A 15,142-nucleotide genomic window follows, 5' to 3' on the forward strand; every position below is an offset into this window, starting at 1 on the left:
ACTGGCAGCAAACTAACTTCCTGCATGAAAAGTCGCGGCAGAATTCTTCAAGAACTAAGCCATGAACCATTCAACCCTCAACCTCCTTCAAAATTGTGACAGAGCTAAAATTGAAACATTCCAACTCTAACAAATTCATGAAAACATGAACAAGCTAATGCACCAAAGTTCCAAAACGCAGCCGATACGAACTTCCAAAATACAGCAAGCAACCATGACACAAACGCTACTACCGCCGCTGCAAGCCAAAGCTGCTATCATTGGAGATAATGTCATTGTAGGTCACACTGTTGTGTTACAAGGATGTATTGTTGAGGATGAGGCATTCATTGGAATGGGCGTGACCTTACTTGATGGTGTGTATGTTGAGAAACATGTCATGGTTGTTGCTGGAGCTCTTGTCAAGCAGCATACCAGGATCCCCTGTGGAGAGGTTGAGGAGGTAATCCAGCAAGGTTCCTGAGGAAGCTTACAGAAGATAAAATGGCATTCTTCTCATAATCAGCCTTAAATTATTCCAATTTGGCTCAGGCTCATGCTGCTGAAAATGCAAAACCACTGGATGAGATTGAAACTGTGAAAGTTCTTGGCAAGAAGGTTGTTCGTCCTGGAGATGGTTCAGTACTCGGCGCTGTTCAAGACACACCTCCAGAGATTAACCTCCCTAAATAATGTTGTGGAAAGCCTGTTGCAGCTGATGTTGGGGGAAAGTTTTATGGAAATATGCCGCTCATTTGATCAAACATTCAAAGACCATTTTGATGGCGTGCGACCCGGTGGTGATAAAATTTATACTGTCTTTGACAATCAGCTCCCAGCTCATATTATAGCTCCAGAACAAGGATATTATTGTCTCATTGAATCCATTGTTGATGTGAATCATTCCCTACTAGAGGACCTAGTTCACAAAGTTGTTAGTGAGACTCGGGACTTGAAGCAATAGCCTGGTTTACGAGTTGAGTTTGGGGCTGCAGCTATCGATTAACTGGACAAAATGGAATAAGAGCATGCTCTTTTTGTGTACCATCAGATGTGGCTTGCTGGAATGCAATTGGGCGCACACACTTTCGCTACCCTTGTCAAGGCTTGCTCTCTTTTAACGACACTAGAACAAGGGAGGCAAATCTATGTAAATGTTATGAAGTTGAATTGTGCTTGTGATCCTTTTATGATGGCCTCACTAGAATTTAACAACCTATCAACTAACATTTTTGACATTCACTAACTAACACTAACAAATTTAGTTTAACAGAATATAACAGAGTCATGCTTTTAACTGTTGTTCATATAGCCTCATGGAAAAGAGGGTAATCTGTGATCGCTGTTGCGGATATAGCATCCATTACACACCACATATTGGAGTTGCTATCCTCTTTCACCTGTTTGGTTGTTATTAGGTTACACAATTTCTCATTGCATGCTCATCAACGGTGATTGTCGGACCTGTCGCCTCTTATTATTGGGGACATGGTGAAGCATCACCAGAAATTCCTTTTATTTCTGTCTTTTCCTCCATGAAGAGGCTTATACGATACAGTCTCGGTTCTCTGGCTCTTGGCTCTTTGAATGTATCATTTGTAGAATCAATCCGCTTCCTGCTCGAATCTATTCGCCGCAAACTGAAAGTCTCCAGTCATGCACCTGACAACTGGTTTCTTTTTGCAGGTTTGGACTCTAACATCACCCTCTGTGCAAGTTACAAGTGAAGGATCAACGGCTGCAAGCAACGCTGTTGGGTCATGAAGGTAAACTCCATTGGTGTTGTATGCGTCACAATGGTAAGAGAAATACACCTCTAAGATTCCGGTCAGGTATTGAGCAAATTTTCCTTTTGAACTTGCTAACTTTTCTCGATCAGAACCTGACAATACGACTTGGTGAGTAACATTTATTCCAACTGCCAATACATCTGCACCACTTGTGAATACAACATCAGCAGCATCTGGATCACCAAATATATTTGCTTCAGCAGCTGGATTCACATTGCCGTTTACTGCAAAAGATCCACCAAGCAGAACAATTTTCCCGATGTTCTTAGCGAATTCCGGGTCCATCTGTATAGCCAAAGCAATATTTGTAAGAGGGCCCAACGCCACCACAGTGACTTTTCCAGGGTCAGCTTTCGCAAGAATTCAGTAGCTGATTCTTCAATGGGTTTCCCATTTGGTGGAGGAAAGTTTTGGTTGCCAAGTCCATCTGCACCATGAACGAAATCTATAATGCGAAGTTTCGTCCCTTTAGTTAATGTGACATGGGATCCTTCAGCAACTGGTATATCAATTCTTCCAGCAACTTCCAAAAGATGCAAGGCATTTCTGGTAGCAAGAGTAGTGTAAACGTTTCCATAGATAGTTGTAAACGTTTCCAAGGAATATAGCCATAGCATCATCAATTCCAGGGTCGGTGTCAATTATGATCTTCTTTGTAAATGGATATTCAATGGACAATTATGGGTGAATTTAAGGTTTAATGGATTTGGGTTGACTTTGGTCAAAGTTGACCAAAAAGTCAACTATTGACCAAAGTCAACAGTTGGTCAAAATGTCAAAATTTGTATTTTCTTGTATTTTCTTGTATGGACTCACATGTAATGGTCTACAATGACATGAAATAAATTGAAACGGATTAACAAAATGGTTTGAAGTTGGTTTTCACAATTGGTTTAGTCATGACTTGAATGTTTGACTTTTGAAAAGAAAATAACTTGACTGATAATGTGTATGAACAAAACCATGAAATAAGACCATAAGGTTATAGTATCCATGAACCAATAACATGACTGGCAAGTGGTTAGAAACACAAGAAACTTGGTTGTTCAGATGACCCAGACCATAGAGGTATCCACAATCACAACACCATGACTTTGGATCAAAACCAAACCTCATAAAAAATTCAGGAGCAAAATCGGGGTATGACAGTTACCAATATAAAGGTAACGACCAACAACAAAAGGGTGAGATACTCAAATCATATAATCAAGATAATGATAAGCAATATATAAGTAAATTCGGAAAGTTAGAAATATTGTAACCACATCGCACAATCCTTCACTTGAATGCTTATGTATTTAATCATAAACAAAGTCAATAATCATCCACAACACCAATGTTACATCATAGCATCTCATCACTTTAACATTTCATCAATCCATCATAAAACATTACGATTCATCGCATCATCGTAAAATATCACCGCACATCATAAACCGTCACATAACAACAATTATCGCAAAATGCGGAAATAAACATAACCAACATATGTGACTCAACTATGCAAATGCTATGCGGTACCGACTCGTCGCTTTGCCATCAAGGCCAAGGCTTTATGCCCACTTCGCTTTTGCCAAAAGGCCACGTCGCTTATGCAAATGTATGTGACTCCATGATAAATGATACACATACACCAAAATCATCATCGCATCAACATAACTCATCACAATGGCCGAAGCCCACGTCGCTATTGCCATTTAGGCCACGTCGCCATTCACATGCATAAAAGCATTCACACCACATCATCTTCACCAACATTCATACATATGTTTATATATAAAACAAATGAGAATATTCATCACAATCAATTGTATCATCATACAATCTCTTAGGTAATTCAACCTCATGCTATGTTTATTTACATCGCACACCTACACACTATAGTTAAATGGTATTCCTCATTAATCAAATAGGCTTCCTACTATATCAATTATTAACCACTTTTCCAAAATAATCACTTATTAAAATAAGCCCTTATAATGGCATATAAACATCAACAACATGTAGAAAATTTCATAAGCTTCGCAACGCTTCGAACGGGGACCAAAACGGAGTTACGGTTCAAAAGTTATGACTTTTTGAAGTTTACAAAAGAGTTCTGTTTTCAACTCAGTTGGCGCCGCGAACTGTTTTTCGCGCCGCGAATTTAGCAGGAAACATAGAAAATGCGTTTTTGACCGTTAAATACCTTCCGAACCTCCGATTTCGATTCCGTAAAAAGTCTCATTCTCAGAATTCAACGAACTACAATATTTTCAATATTACAAAGCCATTCTAACCACAATTTAACTTTTATTTCATCATTCTAAACATCATTCAATTAATTTCCAACACTTCCTAAATTCACAATTTGTGAAATTACTCATACTTTGATTCATCAACACAATAGCATATTTTTCACAACATACATCAACCCCAAACCATCAACAACAACACAACACACAATGTTATTTATCATTCTTCTAAACCTAACCCTAACATTTTGCAAAGAATTGATACATGTTCAATAATCACAAACAATCAACACTACATCAAGAACACAAATAACATTTTCAAAGCAAGGAATCCAATCACAACATCAAAACCCAACAATATCCTCTAACAACCATTACCCACATAAAACCCATCATTTTCATAATTATAGGAAATGATAACTCACACCCTTACCTTAGAGATGATGATTGAGTTACTCTATAGTGTTCTAGCAAGCTTGGGTTGATCAAGATGATGCTCTTCTTCTCCAATTTCCTCTTCCTCCTCCAAACCCTAACTTTTCTCTCTTTTCTTCTCTTTTCTCCTCCTTCTCTCTACTTCTTTCTATTTCTCTTCTTTCTATTTCTATTCTATTTCTATTCTTTGTTTTAATTAAATAAAAACTAACTAATGGGCTTAATTGTTACACCTCCCTTAATTACTATATACACCACTAGGCCCAATAGCTATTATACCACAATTCTCAGAATTAAACTCTAATAATATATTAACACACAATAAAATATTTTACCGAAATAATTATAAATCAAACATTATAAAAATAATAATAATAACACTTAATAAAAATCGGGGCATTACAAGGTTGCCCTCCGGTTAAGCAGAAGCTCAGAAGAACAAGACCAGAGATGGCTGTCAAGATAAAGGAAGAAGTGCAAAAATAGTTGGATGCAGGTTTCTAGCAGTCACAAATTATCCGCCATGGGTTGCAAATATCGTTCCGGTACCTAAGAAGGATGGAAAGGTAGGGATGTGTGCTGACTACCGGGACCTGAACAGGGCTAGTCCTAAAGATGATTTCCCCTTACCTCACATCGACGTTTTGGTGGATAACACAGCTCAGTTCTCGCTATTCTCCTTCATGGATGGCTTTTCTGGCTATAATCAAATTAAGATGGCACCAGAAGACATGGAGAAGACAACATTCATAACCCCATGGGGCACCTTCTGCTACAAGGTGATGCCGTTTGGTCTGAAAAATGTCGGAGCAACATATCAGGGAGCGATTGTGACTCTGTTCCATGATATGATTCATCATGAAATCGAGGTTTATGTTGATGATATGATTGCTAAATCTCAGACAGAAGAAGAACATTTGGTGAATTTGCAGAAACTGTTTGAGCGTTTGAGGAAATTCAAGCTGAGGCTTAATCCGAACAAGTGTACTTTTGGGGTGAGATCTGGAAAACTACTCGGTTTTGTTGTTAGCGGAAAAGGGATTGAGGTGGATCCGGCTAAAGTGAAGGCGATACAGGAAATGCCTGAGCCAAGAAGAGAGAAACAAGTCTGTGGTTTCTTAGGGAGGTTGAACTACATTGCAAGGTTCATCTCTCACCTAACAGCCACGTGTGAGCCAATATTCAAATTGTTGAGAAAAGATCAGGCTATCAGGTGGAATGATGATTGTCAAAGGGCGTTCGAGAAGATAAAAGAGTATTTGCAGAATCCTCCTATCCTTGTGCCTCCGGTCCCAGGGAGACCGCTGATTATGTATTTGACAGTACTAGACAATTCCATGGGTTGTGTTCTCAGTCAACACGACGAGACACGTAGGAAAGAGCATGCCATCTACTACCTGAGTAAGAAATTCACAGATTGCGAGTCGAGATACTCAATGCTTGAAAAAACATGTTGTGCACTTGCATGGGCTGCTAAGCGATTGAGACAATACATGTTGTCTCACACAACCTTACTGATCTCCAAAATGGATACAGTCAAGTATATATTTGAGAAGCCAGCTCTCACCGGAAGAGTTGCTCGTTGGAAAATGGTACAAGACAGAGTACGACATCTAGTATACTTCCCAGAAAGCCATCAAGGGGAGTATTCTGTAAGACTGTCTTGCTCAACATCCAGTTGAAGATTATGAGCCGATGAAGTTTGATTTTCCAGATGAAGACATCATGTTCCTCAAGATGAAAGACTGTGAAGAGCCAGTTGTTGAAGAGGGACCTGATTCAGACGAAAAGTGGACTTTAATGTTTGATGGGGCCGTTGTCGCATTACGCGAAAAACCGGCGGGAAAACAAGAACAACAGATCCGCCACCGTGCGTTATTTATCCCAAAAGAGGGAAAGGAAACGCTCAGAGTAAACCTGGAAAAAGCATGGTCTTGCGACCAAAGAGAATGGGATCGGGAGTCGGTTATGCGAAGGGAAGGTATTAGCACCCCTACGCATCCGTCGTACTCGACGAGATCCACGCACAATAGGAAGGGAAATGGTTGCTAAAACACTGCTCAAATAAACATCTATACAGGCTGAAAGAGACACAAGAAAACAAACAAGACTGACTCGGCAGGATATCGCATCCTGGGCCTACTTAGTCTATCAAGCATAGACATCAGAGTCAAAGTAGTTCGACCTGGGGAAAACACATGCTCGCTAGGATGTTGCATCCTATGCATACGTATCTTCTTGGACGAAGAAGAATCAGAGCATTCGTAGCTCGGCTCACGCGCACAAACAAAACCACACGAACAAGGGCAAACATGGAACCCGAATGCCAAACGCTGGACTTACATCGGCTTCCGAACCAAAACGCACCCACACTGGAAACCAGATGCCACTTGATGGACTTATACCAGACTCCAAGCACACAACAAGAAGAATGGTCTCGATTGCAACTAGGGCAAGAGAAGGGGAAGGTCTCAATCCCAACGAGAGCGAGAGAAAAGAATTAGTGTTAGTCGTTAGTCAAACTCGACAAGACATCGCATCTCGTGCCTACGTATCTCATCTGGATATGAGAATCAGAGTTGCCGTAGTTCGGCTAAACTATTCTTGTTGGTTTGTATTTTTAAGTGGATAACGTCACTGCGCAATCTACCGGATGCTCGACCTTTGGAGACTTACTCACCTGTAGTAGAAGGAGTTGACGTATCCTTAAGAGGGGATAATGTTTGTTTGTGTTTTAGGAAAGCTCAAGCAAGAAAGGAAGTCCTATCCGAAGGAACCGTGCTACCTTAATTGACATGCAAACGAGATTATGCGGAGTCTAGCAAACCTAAGGGATACAATCACACCACACAAGCACATACAGCATGAAATAAACACACCAACAAGGGGCTTAAACATCAAGGCTAGGCTTTAGTCGAGGGGTCATGTCAACCTCGACAAACAAGCCTCTGTATCAAGGTAAGGTTAGCTCTTAACCTTGACATTGAGAGTCAAGGTGAAGCCAGATGAAAGGTGAGTGAAGATGAGACTTCACAGCTCTTATCCCTGGTCAGGGAGAGCTTTAGACAATGAAGTGTGGGTCCAGAAAGTGGGAACCCTTCTACACTTAAGACTCTGACACAACTGTACAATGTACAAGATCTTGGGTTATTATCCTCAATGCATCAACACAGTGGTGTGAGCAGAGGGACGACTCAACAGAATAGCGGGAGATAGATTGCATATCTCTTATATCCGCCAATTGCCTCATAGAGGTCTTTACCTGCTTGGGGACAAAAGTAAACAAGCACAAACATCGCCTCTTAAGGAGGACTTCAGACAGGTGCCTGGCCAAGTAACGGGCCAAGTCTTCCAGACTACATGGAGACAAGAATGTTATACCTCAGTGCAAATTGCTTATCAAGCAAAGCAAAGCAATATTAGCAACTAATGTACCTGAAATCAATCAAATACAATCAGTATACCAATCACAGAACTAAACAGCAAATGGTTCACAATTAACTATACACAGACAAACACAAGCCAATGCACCAAGGTGCAAGCCACTAAGGCTCAAACTCAAGTATCAAACCCTGCAAAACGGACGACTGAGAAAAACTCAACGTTTACCGAAACCAACGGAGAGGTAAATCCGCATGGGGAAAGGTACAACTAGACGTCATCGGACGACTTGGAAAAACTCGACGTTTATCGACACCAACGGAGAGGAGGAAACTCTGAGGGGAACCATATGGTATTACCAAATGATCTGCGGGGAATAAGCAACTAGACGTCATCGGACGACTAGGAAAAACTCGACGTTTATCGACACCAACGGAGAGGAGATTCAACTGGGGACGACCCTGTGGGGAAAGATATCAACTATACGCCAACGGACGCATAGGAAAAACTCGACGTTTATCGACACCAACGGAGAGGAGTATAGCTACTTCACTAGGGGAGGAGGACGACGTTACGAACATCGAAAGATGATGTTTACAGACATCAAAGAAAACCAGACACTTACGCATGACTGGGAAAGCACCGAAAAATGGTGTTTACCGACACCAAAGAAGACCAGACACTACGCATGACTGGGAAAGCACCGAAAGATGGTATTTACCGACACCAAGGAAATAACACACGCGGGTGCTGACAGGATACTGACATCTACATGTCTGGGCAAAGCTACACACTTGCAGGGGATCTCACTGGGGATCAAGGTCACGACAGCGAGCACACAGGAAGGAACACCAAGGATACCAGGTTGTAGGTATGAAAAAGGTGATCGACCAAAGCGTGAATTGGTTTGCTTTCCAAAACACTCAACATCCTGAAGAGGGCTAGAAAAGCAGTCTTGTTAGAGGATGGACATTCGATTCCACAAGGAATACGAACCTTACTCGACTGGGGAGGACGACTTCGACCCAAGAGCGCATGAGACATATTATCTATAGCCGTCAAAACGTAGATAATACACTCGCATGGAAGATTATCCATAACCGGGTTGTAGGTTGTTAAATGGATAAGCGACCGACATCATCCTGAAGAGAGCGAACGCAAACTTGTTAAAGGATGGACATCCGATTCCACGAGGAATACGAATCTTACTCTGATGGTGAAAACATTCAAAAGACTGACCAAAGAGCGCATGAGATATATTATCTATAGCCGTCAAAACGTAGATAATACACTCGCATGAAAGATTATCCATAACCGGGTTGTAGGTTGTTAAATGGATAAACGACCGAACAGAAAGGCATCGGGGTACCAGAAATAGGTATGCAAAGATGACCAATCAAAAGGGTAAACTACAAACACTACCAGCAAATGGTGAATGAAAGAGAACCCACCCAGGATAGAATTGCTTACTCGGAGCAAGTATCCAAAAGGAAGGGGAAGACCCACTGGGGAAAATACCGCTTGATCAAGGCAAGTATCCAGAGGGGACAAGACTATCAATACCGCAAACTGGGTACTGATAACTGCAAAGAGGGGATTACATCTACCGGTTAGTAGGTAGAAAACCACAAAGATAGGACTTAAAACTACCGGTTTGTAGGTAGAGGCCAACAAACAGTCTACTGAGAGACAGAGTGAGAAAAAGGATTTACAACTACCAGATAGTAGGTAGAAGACCGCAAAATCCGCCGACAACCAGAATGAACCACAAAGGTTGCCTCTGCTAGGGGATGAAGGTGGGATTTTACAACTACCAGCTTGTAGGTAGAGGCCACAAATTCCGCCGAGGAAAAGATGAATGAGTGCCGGTTAGTGAGCAACTATTCATTTATGCCCCAGGGAAGTACAAGGAACAGCCACAAGAAAGCCAGTTTAGGATCGATCCAAAAAGGCAGACTGAATCAAGACTCATCCTAATGAGGAAATAACTCAATAGGGAAAACCCATCCCATTAGGTGTGTAGGGAGGGAACGGAAACAACCGTCATCCACGAGGATATAACTCAGTGGGGAGCGCAGAAGGAAATGACAGACACTTTCTGCTTAAGGGGTCGACTCTACATGGAGAGATTAGACACACCCACATCTGCTAGGAGACCACTGGGTAGAACCAGGTTTTTCTTTCACCGACGGATGAGGAAATAAACCTCTCTGGGGGGTATCAATCCTGAATGCTGCCAGGAGCAACTGTAGCAAACGTGCCATACAGATGTTGAACGAGAATCCGCCTCTGCCGGGGATACGGTCTGATGGGTTTCGAACACATGAATGCATATGTTTGAATTTTTCTATGGCGTAATGCTCCATATTGAATGGAAATGCTACGCAATTTGAGGATGCAATGACCACTATATGCAAAATGAAAAATGATGAACACTCCCTGGGGAGCCCAAAGATCAGATACTCCAACTCTGTGGGGAGACTCTGCTTGAAGAAAACTCTGCGGGGAGAGTACCGACTTCTCACTCATGCTGGAGAACGGAGATACCAAGAATCAACCAGATCTCTGGTGAGGATAAATAGGCATTGATAAAGTTCATCATGCCAGCAACTCTGTTGAGGATTTATCCGAGAAAATGACGGAGTACTGGGATGTCAATCCTCCAAATACTGAATCTTCACAGAAAAGCACCCATGCCGGGGAGAAGAGAAGACTGCTCTGTTGGAGAGACGAAAGCTAAAGTCTTCAGTAAACACTCTACTAGGGGAACTGCCCCCACAAAAGTATTTGAACAGCAACCTTGCTGGGGATGCCCCACGATAGGGCTCAAACAACACTCTATTGGGGATGCCCCACCATAGAGCTAACAGGGACCTGGAGGACGAATGCCGCACTGCCGGGGACATGAAGATGAACAACTTCAACCAACACTGCACTGGGAAACCTCGCTGAGGAGAAACCATAAGAGGTTCTACAGGAAAAACACAGTTATGCTCGAGATACGAACAAATGTCTTACCTGTTGGTAATCATACCACCCTTGGGAGAGCACTGCGGATCTCCTAAGTATCCTTCCATCATTGTGAATGTTCACTTTGTTTAAGAACAACTTCTGAAAAATTTGTTTATTTTGAAAACAATGATACTTTATCAATTAAAACATGCAAAACGTTTGTTGAGTTGAAACAAAGAAGAGTGCAAATAATTGGATAAAAGCTCAAATTGATGTGATGGAATGGTAGTCTGCAAAGGGCAGGACTCCATAGATCTGTACAAGTCTGAAATCGGTGATATATATTGGAGAGGGCTACATTGAACATAATGACCTTTCCTCTACCATTCCGAATTTTCGATGTATTCGGAGCTTCAGTCGATGACGAATCGAGAATCCCTGACGGATGACGGATATAGAGCACAGTCTTGTCAGGATGCAGTTACTTGCCAAATCCCTAATTTTTGCCTAGATTGCCCCAGTGTGAGGTGCTCAATCTAGCGGGATGCAGACTCTTTTTTCAATGTCTCTAACTTTTGCCTGGATCGCCCTTTCGGGTTTTCAATCCACCGAGACGCTCCTTTTTGCCTAAGTCGCCCCTTGGGGTGTTCGACTTAGCGAGCTGTTTTGCTTTTTTATTTTTTATTTTAGGCGAAGTATTTCTTGACTGCATCGGAATTCACAGGACGAGTGAACTTCTTCATCCATTGTTGTAAGTGTCAAAGCACCGCCTGAAAAGGCTCTCTTGACAACATATGGACATTCATAGCTTAGGGTTCACTTGCCCCTGGAATCGAGCGCGAGAGACAAGACTTTCTTGCACAAGGTCACCTTCTCGGAACACACGAGGCTTGACCTTCTTGTCGAATTCTTTTTTTCACTCTCTGCTAATATAACTGACCATGCCGCATGGTAGTTAATCTCTTCTTTTCGATCGGATTCACTTGGTTGTGACGACTCTGAATCCATTCAGCATCAGTCAATTTGGGACTTCGAGGGTGCTATTATTCTTTTGTTTCTTTCTTTTGACTTTTTTTCTTTTTGATTCTTTTTTTTTCTTTTGATTGATTTTTTTTTACCCTCCTCTTTCCATTTTTTGTTTTTTGTTAATGCCCCAGTTGGCTGTTATGCTGATTCTCGAGATGCAGCTGAGTGATCTTCTTTACTTGCTCAAGAAGTCGGGAAATCTCGTCAGGAATCCTTTCAACATCATCTTCTTCCGCTTCGAATACAGGGAATTCAAAATTGGGAGATGACGTCGGATCACTATGTTCAATGGGTTTAAGAAACAACCTGCATAATGATTTTGATATGAAAAGCTTTTGAAAATCAAACAAGACAATCGTTATGCAGATGAAAAGATTGCTTTTATTCTTGTTTTTAGGGTTTTTTGTGATCACAAATTTCATGTAAAAAAGCGAAAAGGGAAAACAAATGGAAAAAACAAATGTTTTAACATGCATTTATTTGAATGAAAATATCATTGCATAAAATGTTGCCAACAATGTCATCACTTCTCCTTTTGGCATGGGAGAAGGGTTTTTAAACAAAGTGATTATTACTCTGACTTATGAACAACTGTAGGAACGCCCACAGTGACCCAATTGTGATAGATCCCCCCAGGGATGACAACTGTCAGAATCTCTTGCATCAGCAACTTCTGCTGTTGAACAACCCTTAGAATAAAAGTCGGCGCCAGCCCGGGACTTGTTATCTTCAAGCTGGATTAACATCGGGACCCAAGTCTTCAAAGTTCAGAATACCTGACCTCACGAGGTCTTGAACCTTCATCTTCAACTGAAAGCAACTATCCACGTCATGACCAGGAGCACCCGAATGATACACACAATGCTGCTCAGGCCTATACCACCACCGAGGGTTGACGGGTATAGCCGGCGGGTCTCTGGGAGTAATCAAGTTCCGCTCTATCAAAGAGGGATACAACTCTGAGTATGACATAGGGATCGGGTCAAAAATGATCCTCTTCCTCTCATTACCCGTATTGGCTTGATTATCATAGGGAGGCTGGTAAGCCTGCTGTTGAGGACGATGTTGCTGATGTTGATACTGCTGAGTTGGTCTTCTCTGTTGCTGTGGAGTTTGAGTTGCTGGGATAGTCACAGCAGCGACCTGACGATATGGTCCTCTGTTTGCACTCCTTCGACGGTGCACAACATTTGTTTCACTCTCTCCCCTTTTGGGTGCCCCAGAGAATGGCTTCTTAGAATTCGAAGAACCTGAAGAGCCAGGATCTTGTATCTTTCCTGCTTTGATAAGGCTCTCGGTCCTTTCCCCACAGACAACAACATCAGAAAAGCTACTGAACGGGCAACTTCCCATGCGGTCCATGAACACACCTTGCAAGGTTCCAATGAACATGTCAGTCAGCTCTCTCTCCAACATAGGAGGTTGCACTCTAGCGGCTAGCTCACGCCACCTCTGGGCGTACTCTTTGAAGCTTTCCTTGGATTTCTGACACAAACTCTGCAGTTGAGTTCGGCTCGGCGCCATGTCCATGTTGTGCTTGTATTGCCTCAGAAAGACTTCTCCCAGATCTTTCCAGCTTCTAACTGATTCTTTCTTGAGCTCCATGTACCAGTCCAAAGACGCTCCAGACAGACTGTCTTGGAAAAAGTACATCCACATTTTCTCGTCGTCTGTATACGCAGAGATCTTCCGATAGTATGCCTGCACATGAGTGCGAGGGCAGGAAGTACCGTTGTATTTTTCGAATAAGGGCGCTTTGAATTTGTACGGGATCCTCAAACCCTCTACTAGCCCCATATTTGTAACATCAAATCCGAGGGAGTTTTGACATTCCATGGCTCGGATTTTCTCAGCAAGGGCATCAACCTTTCTATCCCTCTCTTCGGTTCTCACAACGTCATCGTCCTCACTGAGGAGAGTAAACATGTCCTCTTGTCTGTCAACAATCGGAGAAGAATGACGAACTGGAGCCCGGGTAGCTCTGGCATTGACCTCTGCAGCAAGAGGCTGTCCATTGATCCTTATTCCTCTCAACTCATCCCCGACGGCATAGTCGTTAGCGGGAGCAGCAACATTGATGTTCTCATGAGCAGGTGCAACAACAGGCGAAGTATGGTTGGACTTCTGAATCACAGTCTCTTGTCTCTGAACCAGGGCTCTAAGCTCCTCCTGACCCTGAGCAACCCCCTGCATCATTGACATGAACTGGGCCATGTTCGCCCTCATCTCAGCCAACTCAGTCTGAACCTGATCCATGCTCCTTCGTTGATTAAGTCTGGTAGAATACCGATGTGGTCTCTGATCAGCTATCCTGCCTGACACAAGAACCAGAGTGAGAAGTCGGCACAAGAACACCTGTTATGCAAATGTTATGAGTATGATGCTAATGCATATGATGCACATGAAATGATCATTTCTCAGGCATTCAAAGAGCCTGATTCGTCTTCAGAAGATAGCAATCTGCAACAACGACACAGTAGATAAGAGCAATGAGTACCGAGTGAAACCAACAATTTCATCTGTAAATGAGCACCCGGATCTATCAGTGAACAGACTCTGGAATGTACCTGAGAAATGATATGCATGCAGAGATTAATTTTTCCTTTGTTTCTTTTTCTTTTTTCAATTCTTTTTTTTTATTGCGTTTCTTTTGAAAGTAAACATGCTATGATGCAGATGATGCAGACAGGACTGACAGGCTGTGCATCTCAGAACACAGGATCGAAGCTTCGGCTCAAACTCTGAACAACAATTCATCTGAAACCCCAAAGTCAACTGATCAACTGCCATATGAACCCAATCTGAGAAAACCGAGTCACCAACAAAACCACAAGTCACCAACTGGTCACCAACTGTACCTGTTAAAATGATCATTCCCTCCTTACTCACGGGTGTTGTCTAGGCCAGGGTAAGGTCGAGAGAAACGCAGGATAAACAACCCTTTCAAGAATATCATCTCGTGCACACCAGATGTATGCACCGATAATACCCCATCAGAGTCTGAACTGCTCGTGATGTCAATGTTCCGCTAAGTGGCGTACACCACCCGCTTCCCATGAATCACTCTATTCCTAGGTTTCCTAGATTTCACTCATAGCCTGGGTATTGGGCCTTTTACCTCGAGTAACTCCCACCCCAAGCAGAGAAGCACAACCAGCACAACAGATGAATATGAATAAATGCAAACATTAATGCAAACAATACATGCAAACAATAAACAATGAATGCAATAAATAACACAACAAAAAGCAACCAAAGCCCTAACCTAGAGAGCGCTAGGAGAGACTCGCTTAGGGAAGATGGATCAGCACAGGTCAACATCTTCATGTCCCCAGCAGAGTCGCC

The 15,142-nt window shown here is 42.4% G+C and overlaps 1 protein-coding gene and 1 pseudogene across 1 annotated transcript; one reads left to right on the top strand and one right to left on the bottom strand.

Moving 5' to 3' along the window:
* The first annotated feature begins 214 nt into the window (after positions 1-214).
* On the top strand, positions 215-672 carry LOC127103082 (gamma carbonic anhydrase 1, mitochondrial). The gene is made up of 2 exons (XM_051040372.1): positions 215-442; positions 532-672. Exons 1-2 carry the CDS (start codon positions 215-217, stop codon positions 670-672), a joined length of 369 nt encoding a protein of 122 aa, XP_050896329.1.
* A 911-nt stretch (positions 673-1,583) lies between these two features.
* The window catches only part of LOC127103083 (probable uridine nucleosidase 2), a 41,781-nt pseudogene continuing 28,222 nt past the window's right edge, over positions 1,584-15,142 (bottom strand).

The sequence above is a fragment of the Lathyrus oleraceus genome, chromosome 7 (genome assembly GCF_024323335.1).
Source record: "Lathyrus oleraceus cultivar Zhongwan6 chromosome 7, CAAS_Psat_ZW6_1.0, whole genome shotgun sequence".
Taxonomy (NCBI): domain Eukaryota; kingdom Viridiplantae; phylum Streptophyta; class Magnoliopsida; order Fabales; family Fabaceae; genus Lathyrus; species Lathyrus oleraceus.

Excerpts from the sequence above, each read along its gene's own strand:
- LOC127103082 (XM_051040372.1), top strand. The coding sequence starts at position 215 with ATGACACAAACGCTACTACCGCCGCTGCAAGCCAAAGCTGCTATCATT. Across the intron at positions 443-531 it reads CCTGTGGAGAGGTTGAGGAG|GCTCATGCTGCTGAAAATGC; the intron begins GTAATCCAGCAA and ends AATTTGGCTCAG.